This window comes from Juglans microcarpa x Juglans regia, chromosome 7S, assembly GCF_004785595.1.
Source record: "Juglans microcarpa x Juglans regia isolate MS1-56 chromosome 7S, Jm3101_v1.0, whole genome shotgun sequence".
NCBI classification, from domain to species: domain Eukaryota; kingdom Viridiplantae; phylum Streptophyta; class Magnoliopsida; order Fagales; family Juglandaceae; genus Juglans; species Juglans microcarpa x Juglans regia.
Genome location: NC_054607.1, coordinates 6,336,073 through 6,353,661, shown reverse-complemented (window position 1 = coordinate 6,353,661; position 17,589 = coordinate 6,336,073). Strand labels below are relative to the sequence as shown.

Sequence of the window (17,589 nt, the reverse complement as noted above, 5' to 3'; positions counted from 1 at the left end):
TAGAGAAGCTTGAAGGAGATTGAAACTAGAGGGAAAAAAGTGTATAAAGGCTTGATTTATGGGAAGGTTTTGTGGGTTTTTCGCTTATCTTGTTAGACAACCCCATAACAAGAGCTGGAGAAAAAGCTTAAACCAAGCCTTGTAATGAGCCACATGGCGTAATAGCCGTAGATCCTGGGACAAACCCAACGGCTGAGAATTGGTGTTGGGTGTAACTCCTCAGCTTCCTCCCTCGGACAAAAGTAGAAAAACGGGGGAGCGATTAGTGGGTTCGTTATAATTAAACCCATAATTATTATTATTATTATTATTTTAATTATTAAAAAAAACAAGCATTTGTGAATAATTGAAGGCCGGGATCGAGTTTACCACAATCATCTTACATATAGTAAGATGGGCATTCACCTGAAATATTATTGATCAAAAATTATATTAAAATTATATTAAAAATTATATTATAATAATATTTTATTTAATTATCAATAAAATATCTCATCTAAACTGTATAATCAAACAACCAAACAAAAGAGTGGGTAATGAATCGATGATTACTCTATAATCTTCAGACAGGTTTTTTTTCACCTTATTTTAAGAGTATTTGAGAAAACTAATAGTGATTTATTAGGGTACGGAAATTTAGGAGAATTCGAAGACCTAGTTGTTAATTGCTTGGATGACTCCTCATGCTAATTGCCTGCTCATTGGGGAGGGTAAATACTACCATGACCCAATAATGCCATTAATTTATTTGTCTTTAAATTAGCAATTTCTAGCTAGGCCTCCTTATCTTTTTTTTTTTCTTTTCTTTTGGGTTAAATCTCCCTATTAATTTCACACCGAGGAATTAAACAGCTTAATTAATTTGCATGTGGACTGGATTTTAGAATTGAAAGAGACGATTCAGCTCAAAACAATAACGGTTTATTTGTACTTTTTAAAGCCTGTTAATCAAGTGCGCCAAAATGCATGCAGCAATACTAGGCCGTCATGTTTGAACTAATTTTTCTTTTTCTTTTTTTTTTTTTTTTTTTTTTTGGGAGGAGGGATAACTATGTTTGAGAAATGCTTTGGGATTTTTTTTTTTACCGAATGATTAAAAAAATATTTTTTAATGATGTTGTGAATTTTTTATTTTTTAAAAAAATATTTATGATGATTAAAAAAATATATATAAAAAAAAAGAGAAAAAAAAATTATACTATTCAGAACACTTTTCGGATACCAAATTCGGACCCATTGCAGTACTCAACTATGTTTTGGGTGACAAGGGATGAACAAGGAGTGGTCCACAACTGCAAATCACCTAAAAACCTAAGCTCTTTCAAGAAACATCTCATTTCATCTCATCTCATCTTACTTCATCATTACAACTTTTTCAAATCCCCACATAAAATAAAATAAACAATTCAACTTTTTCAAATCCCAAAACAAAAATAATATTAAAAAATATATTCTAACAATATTTTATTCAACTTTTTAACTTTAATCTCATCTCATCCCATCTCATCTCTGAAAACAAACGAGCCTAATATTGTTTGTAATTACTTATCATTCTTAATTGTTTGTCTTTTGAGTAGGGGAATGACACGTTCCGTGAACCTGACACGAAATAAACAGATCATTTAGATTTCATATAGATGCATGGGTTTTGATTATCAAAAAAATAGATTGACCTAATAAGACACAATTAATAAACATGTCAATTATGAGTCAACCCGCAAAACATGCAAGCAACCTATATAAAACGAATAAATTCTATAAATATTTAGCTTTCATACTTTTATTTTTGTTGAAAATTAATATTAAACTTAGTATTTGGCTACTTAATATCTCAAAACATTAAACATTTTTTGTTAATGCATTATTTTATTTTATGAAAATATTAGTTTTCTTATATATTGAATATAAAATATTTTTTCATATATCACCACAACAGAACAAGTTTTTTGGGATGAAATATTTCATATCAAAAAACTGGATTTTCGTCCCAAAATACAATTTGGGATGAAAAGAATTCATCCCGATATTACTGTCTCAAAAGGCTTTTTGGGGCAAGAAACTGAATTTTGTCCTAAAAAATATTTTTTAAAAAGGATGTTGACATACATCTTCCTTGTTCTCAAATTTATTATAATATTCATGACAAATTGCCTTATATTTGTGGTATACATTACACATAAGCTCATCGACAGTCTTACACTCCTCTTTGACCAAAATTTAGTTTGGAGTTATCATTGAAAAAATATATACACAAAGAAATTATCACTTGCATATTCTATATTTTGCATACATATTAAATAATATTATAAATCAATTATTTAAACATTACTAAACAACACTTCTTGATAAGCTCTTTTGCATCTTGAAAGACTTTATACTATGAACTTGTAGTCAAAGGTGCATAAGTTTATATAAGAGCACCCACATGCAATACAAGCCAAGTTGTTGGTTGTCCTTCACCTCCTGTATGTTCGTTCAGAATGTTAACCTTAATTTTATCCACTTTACGATATTTTTCCAATATCACGCTTCTAGTAGTGCCTCAACGTTTACGAGATTGTACAATTAACTCTAAAAAAATGTCATATTCCTTGTAGAAACGAAGTAAATAATGGTTAGTATATATTTAATATGTATGAAATACCTGAATTTAAACAAAATAATTATAACACTTTTACCTTGTTTTGGAGAGTTGAGCTCTAGTGGTGAGTCAGACGGAGAGCTAGGAATAAGTGAAAATGAGATGCGAACTTTCTTTCTCTTCGGTGACATGATTTCAAAGCACATATATATTCATTACAGAAAAGATATGTCATAAAATATCAGATTAACACAAAACAAGTCAATTATCCGTATCAGTTTTAGTAGACCATTCACCCTCATCATTTGTAGATACTACAAATGAGTCAACATTTTTCTCAACTATCGCATCAATAATTTTAGCCTCAATATATTTCTTATGTAATGGAATCATCACATATTGACTCAAATTCACAAATAAGTTAAAAACAGGTTGACTCTCTTTGTATTCTTCTTGAGTAGAGGGATCATCTTCTTTTTCAGATTATTCCTCCGCCTCGGGGATAACATCATATATGTTTCTTAGAGAAAAATTTTGTACCACTCGCCATTGATTTTCTAACTCAAGATCATCTAAGTAGAATACTTGAGATACTTAGGAAGCCAAAACAAAAAGATCATCTTCATACCATTTTCGCGATGTATTAATACTCAATAAATGTTCATCATCACATACTCTCTTTCGAAGATTGCTTAAATCCATCATCGCACACTCCCCTTCTTTATTTTATTTTTTAAATTTCAGGTTGACAATGTCTTATAGGAGATGAAAGCGTGGCAGACCAGGGCAACTCTCCATTGAAAAAATTCGAGAGATGACTATTTTATTCGAGCGTCAGGTGAAGATCTTTGACTTTCAGGATCTTATCTAGGAGGTTCGTTCCTTAACGGTAGTCTTTGTCGAGCGTGGTTGGACACCAATCCTCGACTAGAAGGACGGAGCATGGGACCTCATTTCCTATATCGACATTGTCTCAGAGTTTTATAGAGAGCTCAGTTGTGCTAGCCAAGATGATGGAGGGGCATATACGATCTCGGTTCGGGGAGCCCCAGTTACATTTTCAACGGATAGACTCGCCAATTTCATTGGTATCCCATGATACCGCACTGCATATCCGAACATGGTGCACAAGGAGTCTTTAGCTACAGGTAATGGGGAGACGGTTAAGGACGAGGGCTCTGATAAAGATGTACTTGACGGCCTTGGTGATCATGAGGTGAGGAGGTTCATTGTTGGTCCATATGCTCCTCCCTATGATGAGACGAAGAGCATCAAACATGCAGATTTATCTGGTTTCTTCAAGATCATGAACTTAATCATTTCCAACAAAATTGATCATCGGCAACACAAGACAGAGGTTGGCATGGATCGGGCAAAATTTATAATACGTGTCACTCTTGTGGTGCTTATTAACCTAATGAGTTATATATTCACTAGGATTCGATCAAAGGCCCAGTACATTACGACAAATATACTATCCTTTGGGATCATGATCACACGATTTCTGCTACATGCCTGGATCCTGCTAGATATTGCAAAGTGTGTTCGGGAGCCGATTGGACCGATCAACTCTTCCACCCTGTCATGAAGCACGAGACACTCGAGACTTCGTCTTCGTGCTCCTATTCCAAAGCGTGTCGATACTCAGAGAGATGCACACCCGAGAGATCATGGAGTATTGACCCGTGAGACATCCACACAGGACGCATCATGCACTACTATTCGTGAGGAGATTGCAGATATTGTGTGTGCAGAGATCTGTACATAGACAACAAAGGTGATTGATGTAGTGCATATAGAGATTCGAAGTGTCATATCTGACTTACGTATAGAGATTAATGCTAACATAATCTCTAACTTACGTACAGAGATTGATACCATCTCTGTGACTCTGGTCATGATCAGTACTCGGCTAACACAGCTAGAGATATGCCTAACTGGAGTCGAGAATGTGATTAGAGAGTTGGCTCAGTAGTAGTCTGTATTTTTTATTTTCATTTTTTGTTTGGACAATATTTTGTGTTTTGTAAAGTAAATTTAATTATGAATCGTCTTTTTCTTTTCTACATTAATTATTTATTTTTATTATATATATTCTTTAATTGCTAATTTTCTTTAGAAATTAAATATTTCTCCATAATTAAGTAACAAATTGTAAAAATTATGTCATCGTTCGAACGTAACATATAGCCATCCGAGCATTTCTCCATTCTCACTAGATATTTTTGCAAAGTTTCCATTTGAACACTTTATTTTATGTTTGAACATTGATTTACTTGGTCGTTCGAACGATATAATATATTATTCGAACAGTAAGTCAATGTCCCACTAAATTTAGTGACTTCACCCGCCAACTTTCCGTTCGATCATATATAAAATCCGTTCGAACATTTTGGCAATTAATATCCGTTCAAACATTGATTAACCTTGACGTTCGAACGATGTTGTATGTTGTTCATACAATAAGTCAATGTCCCACTAAATTTAGTAACTTAACGCGTCAAATTCTTGTTTGACCTTATATACTATCCATTCGATTGTTTATTTTAATATATTCGAACGTATTTGTAAATGTTCGAGCGGTTGTTTTATTAGGGACAAAATTTCTCATCCCTACATATACCGTTCGAACAAAATATTTGTTGTTCAAATGACAAACAACTGCCGTCATTTTTTAGAAATGAAATTTGAATTTCGTCCCTATAACTCATTTTTTGGGACAATTTTCATTTTGTCCCAAAATCTTAATTTTGTTGTAGTGTATGGAGTTGTAATTGTAAATAATTTATAAAGTTATTATTATATTATATATGAAATTATATTAATAGGATTAAAAAATAAATATACGACTATGCTCAACGTCCCACTTTATATGGAATGAGTTAAACAGATTGAAATAAGTTAAACGGGTCATGTCCAAGTTAACCCAATAAAATTTAATTATTAAACGGATTATGTAAGTCGTGTCGTATCGTGTCACTCATTATTTATACAGGCCATGTTAGAGTTTTAGGGTCTAACTTGTTTAATCAAACGGCGGGTTGTATACGGGCAGCGATCATGAATTGTCAACCCCTACTTTTGAGATCAAGATGTTCCAGAATTTTTGCTTGCACTTTTAAGACCTAGGAACGATTAGAGATAGAAACTCAATCATACAATATCTGTTGAACATTTCATTCTGCCCGAAAAATTTATAGGATATATATAACAATAAACATTGCATCACAAACTTCATCCGTCTCTTTCTCTCACTCCATACCGTAGAATTCGGAACAAAGACTAACAAATCTTATTTGGGAAAAACTCTGAAAAGTCTTAATCATGTCTAGGATGATAGATAAATGATCATGAAGTACTAGTATACGAAAGGCTTTTCTTCATTCTTTTTTTTTTTTTTTTTTTTTTTCTCCAGCTTCATGAAACACTTTTGTACGAACAAAAATTCATACCATATAAGTCCATATTAGCTCATGTGTGATACTTAAAAAATCTTAAAATGCATACCAAATGATTCTATTTGTACACAAAATGCTATGATCTGTTGATCACTAATTGTGTAATTATGTACACATGATTTATATTAACTAGATTCGCGATGAACAGGTCTGAATTAATTGGAGCATGAAGAACTACTAAATCTGTTCTTGAGGGGCCCAATTTTGGACTGACTACCAATTACGTACCCATCAAATTTGTAATCGACCTCGTACCATTGCATAATATTTTGGGCCCACTTCTTCTCCCTTGATCGAGAAAGTTAATGTAAAGAATTAATTAAGTGTTAAAAAAAGTTGGGCCCATTTAATTTTATTGGAGTCGTGGTGTTTGTATAGTAAAAATAAAAAAGTAATTTGTCTCTTGGATGGTTTGTTTGTGAGGTTGAGTTATTTATTTTTATAAAGGGTGAGGTTGAGTCTCTGTTTAGGTAGAGTGTTGTCTCTTGAACGACGTTTGTCTGTAGAAAATATTAACAGTAGTGAAGTTTAGATCAGTCCAGTAGTGTACTGGTAGAGCTTCAAACGATTGATATAGAGATAATATATCCGCATGTATCCAATTATGGATGTAATTTTCTTTTGATAAATGAATGAATGATGACATTTTCCTTAAAAAAAAAAAAAAATAGGGGTTGTTTGGTTGCTAAAACTTTTTTCAAAATTTTTTAATAAATTTAAATATCTCAAACTAATTAACATGTTCAAATATGAAAAGAATAGGCTATTTCAACTTTTAAATTTTTTATTTAATAATTATTAATTCAAACTCAAACATCCAAACAATTTTTACAAATTAATACTAAAACAGGCACCGCTCTTAAAAAATTATAATATTCAAACATATTTTCAATTTTACTTATTTATTTTTACAAGAGTAATGGTTCACTATTAAAAAATTATTTTTCATAGAGCTAGCAAATTTATTCTTTTTTACAAAATAAATATACGAGATTTATACATCTTAAAATTATAATATCATTTATCTTTTCACAAATCTCTAAACGAAACATCATTAGACTACTGCAACATCATTAACCTGTTATTATCTATCTGTGTCTCTGTAGAAAGAGATAGAGATCGATGATATGGAAGGCCATGAAGAGAGAGACATGGATTGGCAATGGGAGTAGTTAGCTCCATGAGACGGCCTCCTCCTTCGCTAGCTTCACGTGAAAACCTGTCATTTTCTGCTTGGCCAAACTACAACGACCATCCATGCATGCATGCATGGGATCCACGTGGGTCTACTTTGTCATTAATGCTCTCTTCGATCATATAATATATATATATATATATATATATATATATATATATATGTCTGCATCAATATTTATTTATTTAAAATTAATTAGCATGCTGATCATGAGCTCTACTATATATATATATATAATATATATCGTGCATGTGTTTGATTATTAAACAAGAATTAACCCCACCACGAAAAGAAAAAAAGAAGCAAAAACATGATAATCTGGTGAAGAAGACGAAAAGACCTAATTTTCCCCTGTTGTTATGTCATTAGTTCAAGCTACGTCGTTGCATGCATGCATGTGGCACTGTGATGCCCACAATAGAACTTGTAATTAATGAACGGATGTATCTTTTTATGCAAGTAAATCGTTGATTAGATCTGCTTATTTATTCATTTCAATCAATCTCATCTATTTATTTGTATATTCAATAAAATCTTATTGGATGTGTCCGATTATATATGCAATCAGAAGACGAGATAATCGTACATGATAACAATATCAACAACATGAACTGTTTTTTTGTAGTGTACGTGCTATACTTTGATTCTCAATTCTACTAGTTTTTCTTTTCACAATGTGTATATGTAAAATGAATAGTGACTGATACATAACAATCATCTTTTTCATTATAGGAATCGAGCATAAGTTCTTTTTTATCTTTTTGGGTCACAGGTGCGATTCTTCGGCTAATTGCTTGAAATTATACTTGAATTTCAACCAATTTTTACATGATTGTATGTGTATCATTTTCCATTTTCTATAATTGTATGGTGCATAGGAGATGGCTTCCCCATAATAAGATGTGGATTGAACCCGGTCGCTAGGGCAACACTCAAATGGAACGAGGAACTAAAATAAAAATAGAGATCTAATTAATCATATGGTTAAGAAAAAAATAGATACATAAAAAAAATATTTATTCCGATCAATAAAATTCACTTTATAATTTTTTTTTTAAACAAGTTACTACCAGTTATATTAAAACAAGAAACCAAAATACAATAGCTAGAGTTTAGGTCTCAGTTTCATAATTATACAGATAAAGGAAGAGGGTCTTTCCCGCTATGAAAAGACAATAAGGAGGGAGGAATTTGGATTAGAAGAATATTGTCATAGGCTTGTGTTGCTGCTGCCCATTGCGCCAAATCATGCGCGCATTGGTTTTCAGACCGATGAATTTTCCTGACTTTCCAAGCTTCGAAAGAGAGGAGATGGTGCTTTATATCCTTAATGATAGGACTTGTGATCCAATCATCTTCATTTGTAGAGTTAGTAATTGCTACTATTGTGGTGTTGGAGTCGCCTTCCAGAATAATTTTTCTCAACCCCAATCGTTTTGCTTCTGATACTGCCATCAAAGCTGCCATTGTTTCACCGAGATTTGGACTCACATTAGGAATGTGGTCTGTGAGTGCAAATATAGTTTCACCAGTATCATTCCAATACAAGGATGCAATATTATTTCCTTGGTCTCTAACTGCTACATCAAAATTAATGAAAAAAAAATAGATGGATGATTTTCAACCTTCATTGACTTTTGGTTATCAACTTTTGTCCAAGCTGCTAAATGATGATGAAGTGATTTTTTAACAAAGTCAGCAAATTCACCAGGGGAAGGTGGAGTAAAAATCAGATTGTGGACTTTTTTGTTTCTTAGGAACCATATATGATCCATTGCAATTATAGCAAAAATTTGAAATGAATGAGTATCTGCCTCTCGGATTTTTAGGAACTCTTAGGGTGTGTTTAGATGTTGAAGTTAGTTAAGTTGAGTTAATAAAATATTATTAAAATATTATTTTTTTAATATTATTATTATTTTAAGATTTGAAAAAGTTGAATTGTTTATTATATTTTATATTAAAATTTAAAAAAATTATAATTACGAGTTGAGATGAATTGAAGATCCAAACTAAACCTTAAGGATTGAGGATGGTTTTGATTTTCACTTTATAAATTTATTTATTCTTTATCCTTATATTACTATTTTTTCCCCAATAATTGGAAATAGTGAATATTTAACAATAAGCTAATTACATTTTCCATGTGATAGTGTCAGTGAAAAGTTATAAAAGTCAGTGCAAATGGAAAGGAAACCCGAAGAAAATTATAAAGCATTCATTCCAATATTGGTGCAAGTTCCACCCATAGTCGACATAGATCTCGAGAGCCGATCAAGACACTGCCATTGTTTCCAATTTGCCATGCATATATTTCCAAAGAGAAATCCGTCTGGTTTTCAAATAAAAATAGCCTGCCACTTATAAACTTACACGTAAACCTTTCATCGTATCTATCTTAAACCATCAAACATCATAAAACTAATTTATTTGCAAAAATCACTTGCACGGTCGCACCCCCTTTGAAGGAAATCCCTTGCACAGGCTTTCGTCCCTCGCACTCGCACCCGCACCCCCAATTCCTCTTTGCAACCCCAAATCGGCATCCCTGAATCACATCCTCTAGGTCGAAGCTCAACCCAAGCAGCCCCTCTGTCGAATTGCACCCGCACCCCTATTCGCAATCCCGAATCGCATTCCCTAGGTCGAAACTCAATCCGAGCACCCCTTTCGTCGATGCTCAACCCAAGTTGAAGCTCAAAGCGTCCGTCGTCCTCCACGCCTTCTGATGACTTCGACTATGATCGTCCCTTTCGTCTCACGTTTACACACACTCAGAGAAATCCTTACAGCCGGTCCGCCTGTCGAAGGATTTTGGTTTGATTGTTGGTTGATTTTGTTTTGATTGTGGGTTGATTTTGGTTTGATTGTGGATTTTGGTTTGATTTGATTTTGATGGAGAGAAGATGGAGATGATCGACGGAGATTGGGGGAGATTGGCGATAGAGATGCGTCGGACTGAGATGCTCGGTGTCGGTGTTAGCGTCGGACTGAGGGCAAAGAGACCAGCGAGGAAGAAAGGGCAGAGGACGGTGCTGAGGAAGAGAAGGCTAGCACGTGCGAGGTGATTGTATGTGATGGGGTGTATTTCTCTTAGAGTATTTTATCCTACGTGGTTTGAGATGAATGGAGGACTACTTTTGTGAAAAAACCAGCCCGACTGGTGCGAAACGGTTCTCATTCCCGAATCCCCTCCTCACTTGCCTGCTTACTCAAAGCCCAATAATGCTCCCATTCCGACCAACCCCGACAGGTATTCAGAATAACATCTATTTATTTGCTGAAAAATATGACATATTTTAACACAAATGAAATTATAAGAGAGAATTACTGCAGTCAATTATATAAAAATAAAAATTTCATGTAATTTATTAAATCTACTTTACAATAAAAATAATTCTACAACCTGATATTCAGTTTGTAAATTATTTTTGTGTAATCACTTTATTACTAATGTATTTTTCTAATCAAAATCTTCCGCACTGAAATTCTCTCTTACCAATCCCAGTACGTAGTATATCTAAAAAACACAAGGAATAATTTGGCATATTATTTAGCTAGATCTGGAGATTTTAGGCATCTTGGGTGGTGTCGGAAGGGGAAAGAGGGAAACAAGTGTCTTCTCCACCAGTGTTCCAGAGAAAATTAGCATAGTTAGCAGCATGGTAAGGGTTGCTGGGATCGGCCGAGATGGCCTCCAAGAATCTCTCCTCTGCAGCCCACAAGTCTTTCTTCACTTTCCACAAGAAGGTCGCGTATTTGCTGTATGCCTCTGCATCTGGTGGCTCAATCCCTACTGCCTTCCTGAAGTACTCCTCCGCTCTGTTTTGGGACGTGAACAATATAAAGATATATGGTCAAACGGCTGAAAATCTTTTCTGGGCTATTATATTTTATCATTTTCAACCACATTTGCTATATGGTACAATGAATATTATCATTTTTCTATCAAATGTCTTGATAAAAGACAATGACTTGTACCAAATTGAAGATATTTTTTTTATTGAAACACGTGGGAATCACAAACGCAGAGGAAAAAAAAGATAGGATTGAACAAGGAAATTTTGCCATGAAAGGGAAAACTCGACCACACATACTTCTGTCAAGATGACGCAAAGCGACAGAAGTGCTTTGAAAATGGAAGATTTTTCTAAGGCATTTATGGAGGAAGATAGGGAGAGGAAGAAACGAAAGACAGATATGAACAGATATGGAAGATTGATTGAAACATGTAGGAGAAGTAATTTTAGTTAAAAAAAATAACGAAAAATAATAGAGAGAGAGATTGTACCTGTCGTAGTCGTGGGCGACCAGGTAAAGAAACTGAGCAAAGTTGGCGAGGACAAGAGGGTTGCTGTGCTCTTGGGCCAAGTCCGTCAGGTACAGCAGCTCTGTTCTCAAGTACTCTCCGTATTCGTCGTCCGCTTCGATCTTCGCCGTCACCGGCGAGACGAACCGTTGCATGGTTTCTTGATCGAGAGCTTCATCTAGGATTGCGGACCGTATTTTCGAAGCTTCTTCGACTATGGCGTTCCATAGAGCCACCTCTTCTTCCTGTGTCTCCCCCTCTCTTGTAGCGTCGTAAGTGGAGGACAATTGGGAAGAAGCCCCGTCGTGAAGAATTTTCTGGTAGTGGTAATCCGGCCCATTAAACTTTCCTTCACCTTCGGTTCCACTACCCACTGGCCGGACCTTGCCGCCTCCGCCATTGTTTCCGTCGATCGATGTCGTCTCGCCCCACAAGGACGAAACCGAGAACTTCTTAATCGCCGAGGAATCAAACCTCTGGTGCTTCTGGTCCTGATCGATTTCAACCACTGAAGCCATATCCGTCGTAGCTGCGTAAGGTCCGAGCTGCAGTGAAGCTGCCATAGCAGCGTTGCTATGCCCCATGGAATAGACAGAGAAATTCGCGAGGAGAATCATCACGTACACCATCAGGGTTGGAGTGTGAGAAAAGACCTGCTGAAATAGCCACACGAACGAAGCGTACATCTCTCTCTGAACCCGCGCAAGAACCCCCTGCACATCTTCGTAAAACAGAAGCTCTCTCATCTGCAACGTGTAGCTTTGGAGTTCTCTGACTATGAACACCATCGACGAGAAGGCCTTCTTTACGGAGCAGTAAGCCGATTCTCCTACTTCTCTGAAGTACCCCTCCTGCCATTGCATCTTTCGCTTAATCATTCGAAGCGAAAGCGGAAGATCCACGCTGTTCGCCTTGCGCTCGATACTCGCGGGGATTATCTCGTCTCTTCTGGCCCAATCCGGTGGCCCTTGCCGCATTTCTGGCCACGGAGGCTCGAGCTCCGAAGATGGGTTTGGACCTTGTGGTATCTGGTGCTGAATCTCTACAAAGTTGACGCTACTGTCGAAACTGCTACAACTATCTGCGCTATTCACATCTCTGGAATCGGAAACCATCTGTGATTCCGAGTCATCCATGGCGATGATGGCAGTGTCGTCGTCATCATCGCCCGAAAGTTGGAACTGGAGTGCCAATTCCTGAATCTGCTTTGAGAATTCTTCGTCCGAAAATGCATCTGAGCTGGCACTGCAAGCACTTTTGAGAATTCGAATTCCCGGCTTCGGGTACTCGCAAGATCGGAACCGGAAAATCGCCGTCGATGAAGCTCCGAACAGAGCCGATCGGTACGGTCTCTGCAAGTAGCGGCAGACGAGAGTTCCGCCATCGCCACGGTGGCTTCTTCGTCCTGCCGGAAATGAGACCACCGAGGCTAGCGTTTGAGATGAGGACGGAGAATGGGGAACAATCGGCTGCGACCAATGCAAACAGGTCGTAGCTACCTTCGTTCCCATTTCTCCAAAGGAGAGCAAAAGGAAAAAAGAAAAAAGCAAAGTCGAAAAGGATTCAGAAATCTCAAAGGAGTCGAAGTCCCAGAAAAAAAGACCTCGTTTTGAGAAGAGAAATTTCTCTTCCTCCAACCATAAATTTCCAACTTTTTTTAATCAGATCCGAGAAATTCTTCGCCTTTTTTCCTTCAACCTCACTATTAACCTGAAAAATCAATGAAACGAACAGAATAAGTTTACAATTCAAACCCTTTAACCCAATTCCACGCCAAAAATCCCACTCTAAGATCAATTTCCGACAAGAACACCAGAATTTCCAGGAAAAACTCGAAGAAAACCGGAATTATGAATTGGAAAAACAATATTTTTTTGCCCTATAATAATAAACTAATAGAGAGTTCCTTTTCCGTGAGAAGTCACTAATTTCGCATGAAAATCATATCAGGTAATCTCCAACCAAGACGAACTCACACGTAAACGAAAACATATGACAAGGAGGTCCCCAAGAAGGAAACATTTTCCCAAACATTACTTACTAAGCTTTGAAAAGCTTGGATGGATTTTCCCGATAAAGCTCCGGCGAAGATTTCCGGCAAAACTCTCAAAGCAAAGTACTAACGCTTCCTCTCGACCAGAGAGAGGGGCACTCTTGGGTGCTTTTATATGCAAGGCAAAAATATCGCGGGGTACACGGCATACCGTATACACCAGATTATAAAGTATCGGACTTGGCCTTGTCCTCTTAAAATTTAGGAAAAATCATAAATTTTCGTATTTGACAATTTTGTGAAATTTATTTAAGAAGATTCATAAACATTTTTTTAAAAAATAGAAAAATAATCTTATTAACGATTGTCAAATGTATTATGATTGGATTCAGAAAATATTTTATCTTATCTCATCATTATAATTTTTTTAAATTTCTATACAAAATATAATAAATAATTCAATTTTTTTAAATTTTAATTTAATTTTTTTAAATCTTAAAATAATAATAATATTAAAAAAATATTTTATTTAACTTTTATCTTTCATATAAAATTACCTCATCTCATCAATCCAAACCGAACCTTAAGAAAGTAACAAGTATTATTATTTGATTGAGAAGTAGTACCATGCGTAGAGATTTGATGAATAAGTTATTTTATTATTAAGTAGGTATAGAACACACCATCTACATAATTTTAATAATAAGATTTTATTTATAATATTTAAAATTTATTTTTTAAATTAAAATATATCGTAAATATTGTTTTAAGTGTACTCTATATACCTATTTAATAATAGAGTTTTTTTTATAAAAATAAACTGATTTTATGTCATATATTAAATTTATTTTATAATAAAAATAAATTAAAGTATTTTTTATTATTTTATTAAAAAAATATTGTGTGGTTATTCTGTTTCAATTTTGAACGAAAAATGTCAGGCGATGGATGAATCACTAGGGATGTCGTGGAGGATGGTGGGTGAGTAGCTAACCGAGTCCGCAGTGTAAGGAGTAGGGGAGGTAATTTGGGCGTGGTTCAAGGAGGGGAAAAGAACTCGACTAGTTTTCAGTCCAACGCGGCCATTTTCACGGACTCCTATAATCCATCTGGCTGCCTTCTATGTACCACGTGTTTACACAGACAGCTAACCACCTTGGTTAAAATTCGTGAACGTCACCGACCTCTACCGTTGCTTTAGCGACACGTGTCTGTTTAATTACTGTCGAGGTGTCTTGTTTTCTTTTTGTGGTTGTTTACATGTTTTTTTGAGCTTGTCTTTATTTGTTTAATAATCTTACGGAAGCAACCTCGGGTTTTTCGTGATGAATTATCATCTGACGAGTGATTGGTAATCCGATTGAAACCACTTGTACGAGGAAAAATATAAATTTCTTGTAAATTTTTTTTTTTTATAAAATAGATAATTTTAAAAAAAAAAAAGTTTCTTTTATTTTTTTTATAAATTTTAAAAATAAAATCTTACAATTTAATTTTTTTTTAATATGTGAATTTTATCATTTAATGGATACGTACGATGTGTTCTACATATCAATTTGACTCATTTGAGAACATCATAATTCTAATAAAATAATAGTATAATATAAGTGTATAAATAATTACATATAGTATATTTGGTGCATTTATAAAAACTTATAAATACAACCTTTTTTTAAATAAAAAAAATATGAGCTTTTTGGTGGGTGAGGAACGGCGGGTCCAAAATGATATTGCACCGCTATCACCATCACCACTGCCCGTCTTTCTCCCCGATGGGGCAAGTTTCATGCAGTTTTCATAAATATATACATATACATATTTATTATATATATATATATATGTATGTATATATGTACATGGGTTTCGTTGATGCATTTTTTTGGTATAATCCGGCCTAACAATCCGGTTAAACGGCTCATCAAATGATGTTTTGTAAGTCGATACAATACTCGAAGAAAATAAACAATATATAAAGCATATAAAATGTAAATAAAGATATACAGATATTTATGTGATTCGATATAATTCTATATTCACGGATCATTTAAAGATAAAATTTACTATATTTGATGATTTGTACAATCTTTTATTATCTCACATATCTCTCAATAAAATAAAAGAGATTAAAATTTTCTGGAGGTTGAAGAAGACTCATTCATTGGACAAAGAAAATCTTAGGGATCCATATGCCTATAGAAGCTTGACCTTCAAAAATCTATAGAGATTTCCTGCCTTTATAGAGGTCTCTTCTATTCTTTGTAGTAGTTGAGTCAACTTGCCTTATATTGCTTTCACATTTTACGTGTCTGAGTTAATTTACATTATCTCTTTATAATGATAGATATTATACTTCCAATGGACTGCCCCAATTCGTTTTATATCCAACATGTTATAAATGAGAAAATGCCTTACTTTATTCATTTAAGAGAACCACAAAGAGATACAATAAACAGTAAGCTCATGAATTGACATGACTTAATGTAAGACGTTAGATTATAAAATTACTTTCATTATAAAATAGATTTAATGTATTATATAAAGTTACATCAATTTATAGATTTACTAGACTAGCACTCCATTTTGCATGGATCGATGCTGTGAGAACGGTCTATTAACCGAAGAAAAAAATAAGCATAATTTGCTACATCATATATAATGCATGCATTATGTAGGAAGAGATCGAGCATCAAACAAACAAACTGCGAAAAAAGAAAACGCCAATTTAGGCACTATATATATTTGGAAACATGATGAAAAAGAACCAATTATGAATGAAATTAACATGATGCATGTAAGCACAAAAGAAAAAAGCCAATAGACATGTCACATGAAGGGGTGTCTCTCCATCGTTAGCTCAAAAGAAAAATCGATGGTCTTGACTCTCTCTCTCTCTCTCTCTACTTTGCGTATAAAACTTTCCACAAAAACGGGGCATTTGATGTGGGTGAGGGTATATATTGATGAAGCTGGGCCAGAGCAACCACAAATATCTTTGTGGTCCAGATATTTCAAAACTTATTTTCGGTATTGCAGGTAAGAGTACTCGCGGTGTGACCACCAAGGTGCATGGTAGCCCAGTTAGTAAAGAATACGGGATCGTTCTCCTCTCCTTTGTCCGAGGTCACAGATTTGAAACAGCTTATCCTAGTAAAATTTATGAACCAAAGTCTTTGGTCCTTCTCATGCTACCACCTTAGTGGATTCACGGCGACGGGCTGCTCCACCCGGAATCAATAGCTATAGCTCAAACAAAATATGCCGTTACGAGTGGGAGTCTTTATGGTCACATGCCAAGAGGGAGAAGCTACACTAGTTGCCCCTCCCCATTGTTTTGTGGGAAAAAAAAAGTAATAGTATTGTGATTAAATATTTTTTAACTGTCATTTTTTAACAACGTAACATTGATATTACGTGAAAATCACCACTTATCCCATAATATTATTGTGTAAAGTATTGTGAAAAGTGGCTTGATTATCACTTTTCTAACATTAATAAACCCATTGCCCATCATTTTTACCAGCTTGTGGAGGCTGATATGGTCCATTTTCATAAAATTGCATTTTTGGCGAAATTGGCTCATAAATATATACATACAATATTGGGGTAGAAACTAATTAAGCTTTAAGATAATGATCAGGTGCAAGAGGAAGAATCTTTAAATACGTTTGCGTGGCCTTCTTCTAAGTGATCGAAAGGAAAAAGAGAGATATATAAGAAGGCTAGACGTGATTGTAAGTTGGCATTAAGGGAATAGCCAACAAAGGGAAAACGTCGAGAGAGTCACATGGGATAATATTCAAACAGAGACATGCAGACGCCAATGCCACGCCAATCACCTTATCTTCTCATGATCTACTTTTCTCTCGATCTACTCCTCTCCCACCCTTTAAAAAAAAAAAAAGGCTTTGACACTACTTCTATCTCTCACTCTCATAATTCTTGGTTCCATTATCATTCAAATGGATTAAATACCTTATCCTATAGATCAGTTAATTATAAGAACGACAAACGTCGTTAGTACTCTTCATTTAGATCAGTTTTAATTTTAATCCT

At 34.8% G+C, this 17,589-nt stretch overlaps 1 protein-coding gene across 1 annotated transcript; it reads right to left on the bottom strand.

Moving 5' to 3' along the window:
* Positions 1-10,605: 10,605 nt before the first annotated feature.
* On the bottom strand, positions 10,606-13,747 carry LOC121240537. The gene is made up of 3 exons (XM_041137990.1): positions 13,585-13,747; positions 11,526-13,253; positions 10,606-11,056 (listed from the first exon to the last, which is right to left on the bottom strand). Exons 2-3 carry the CDS (start codon positions 13,052-13,054, stop codon positions 10,807-10,809), a joined length of 1,779 nt encoding a protein of 592 aa, XP_040993924.1. The 5' UTR covers positions 13,055-13,253; positions 13,585-13,747; the 3' UTR covers positions 10,606-10,806.
* Positions 13,748-17,589: the final 3,842 nt, after the last annotated feature.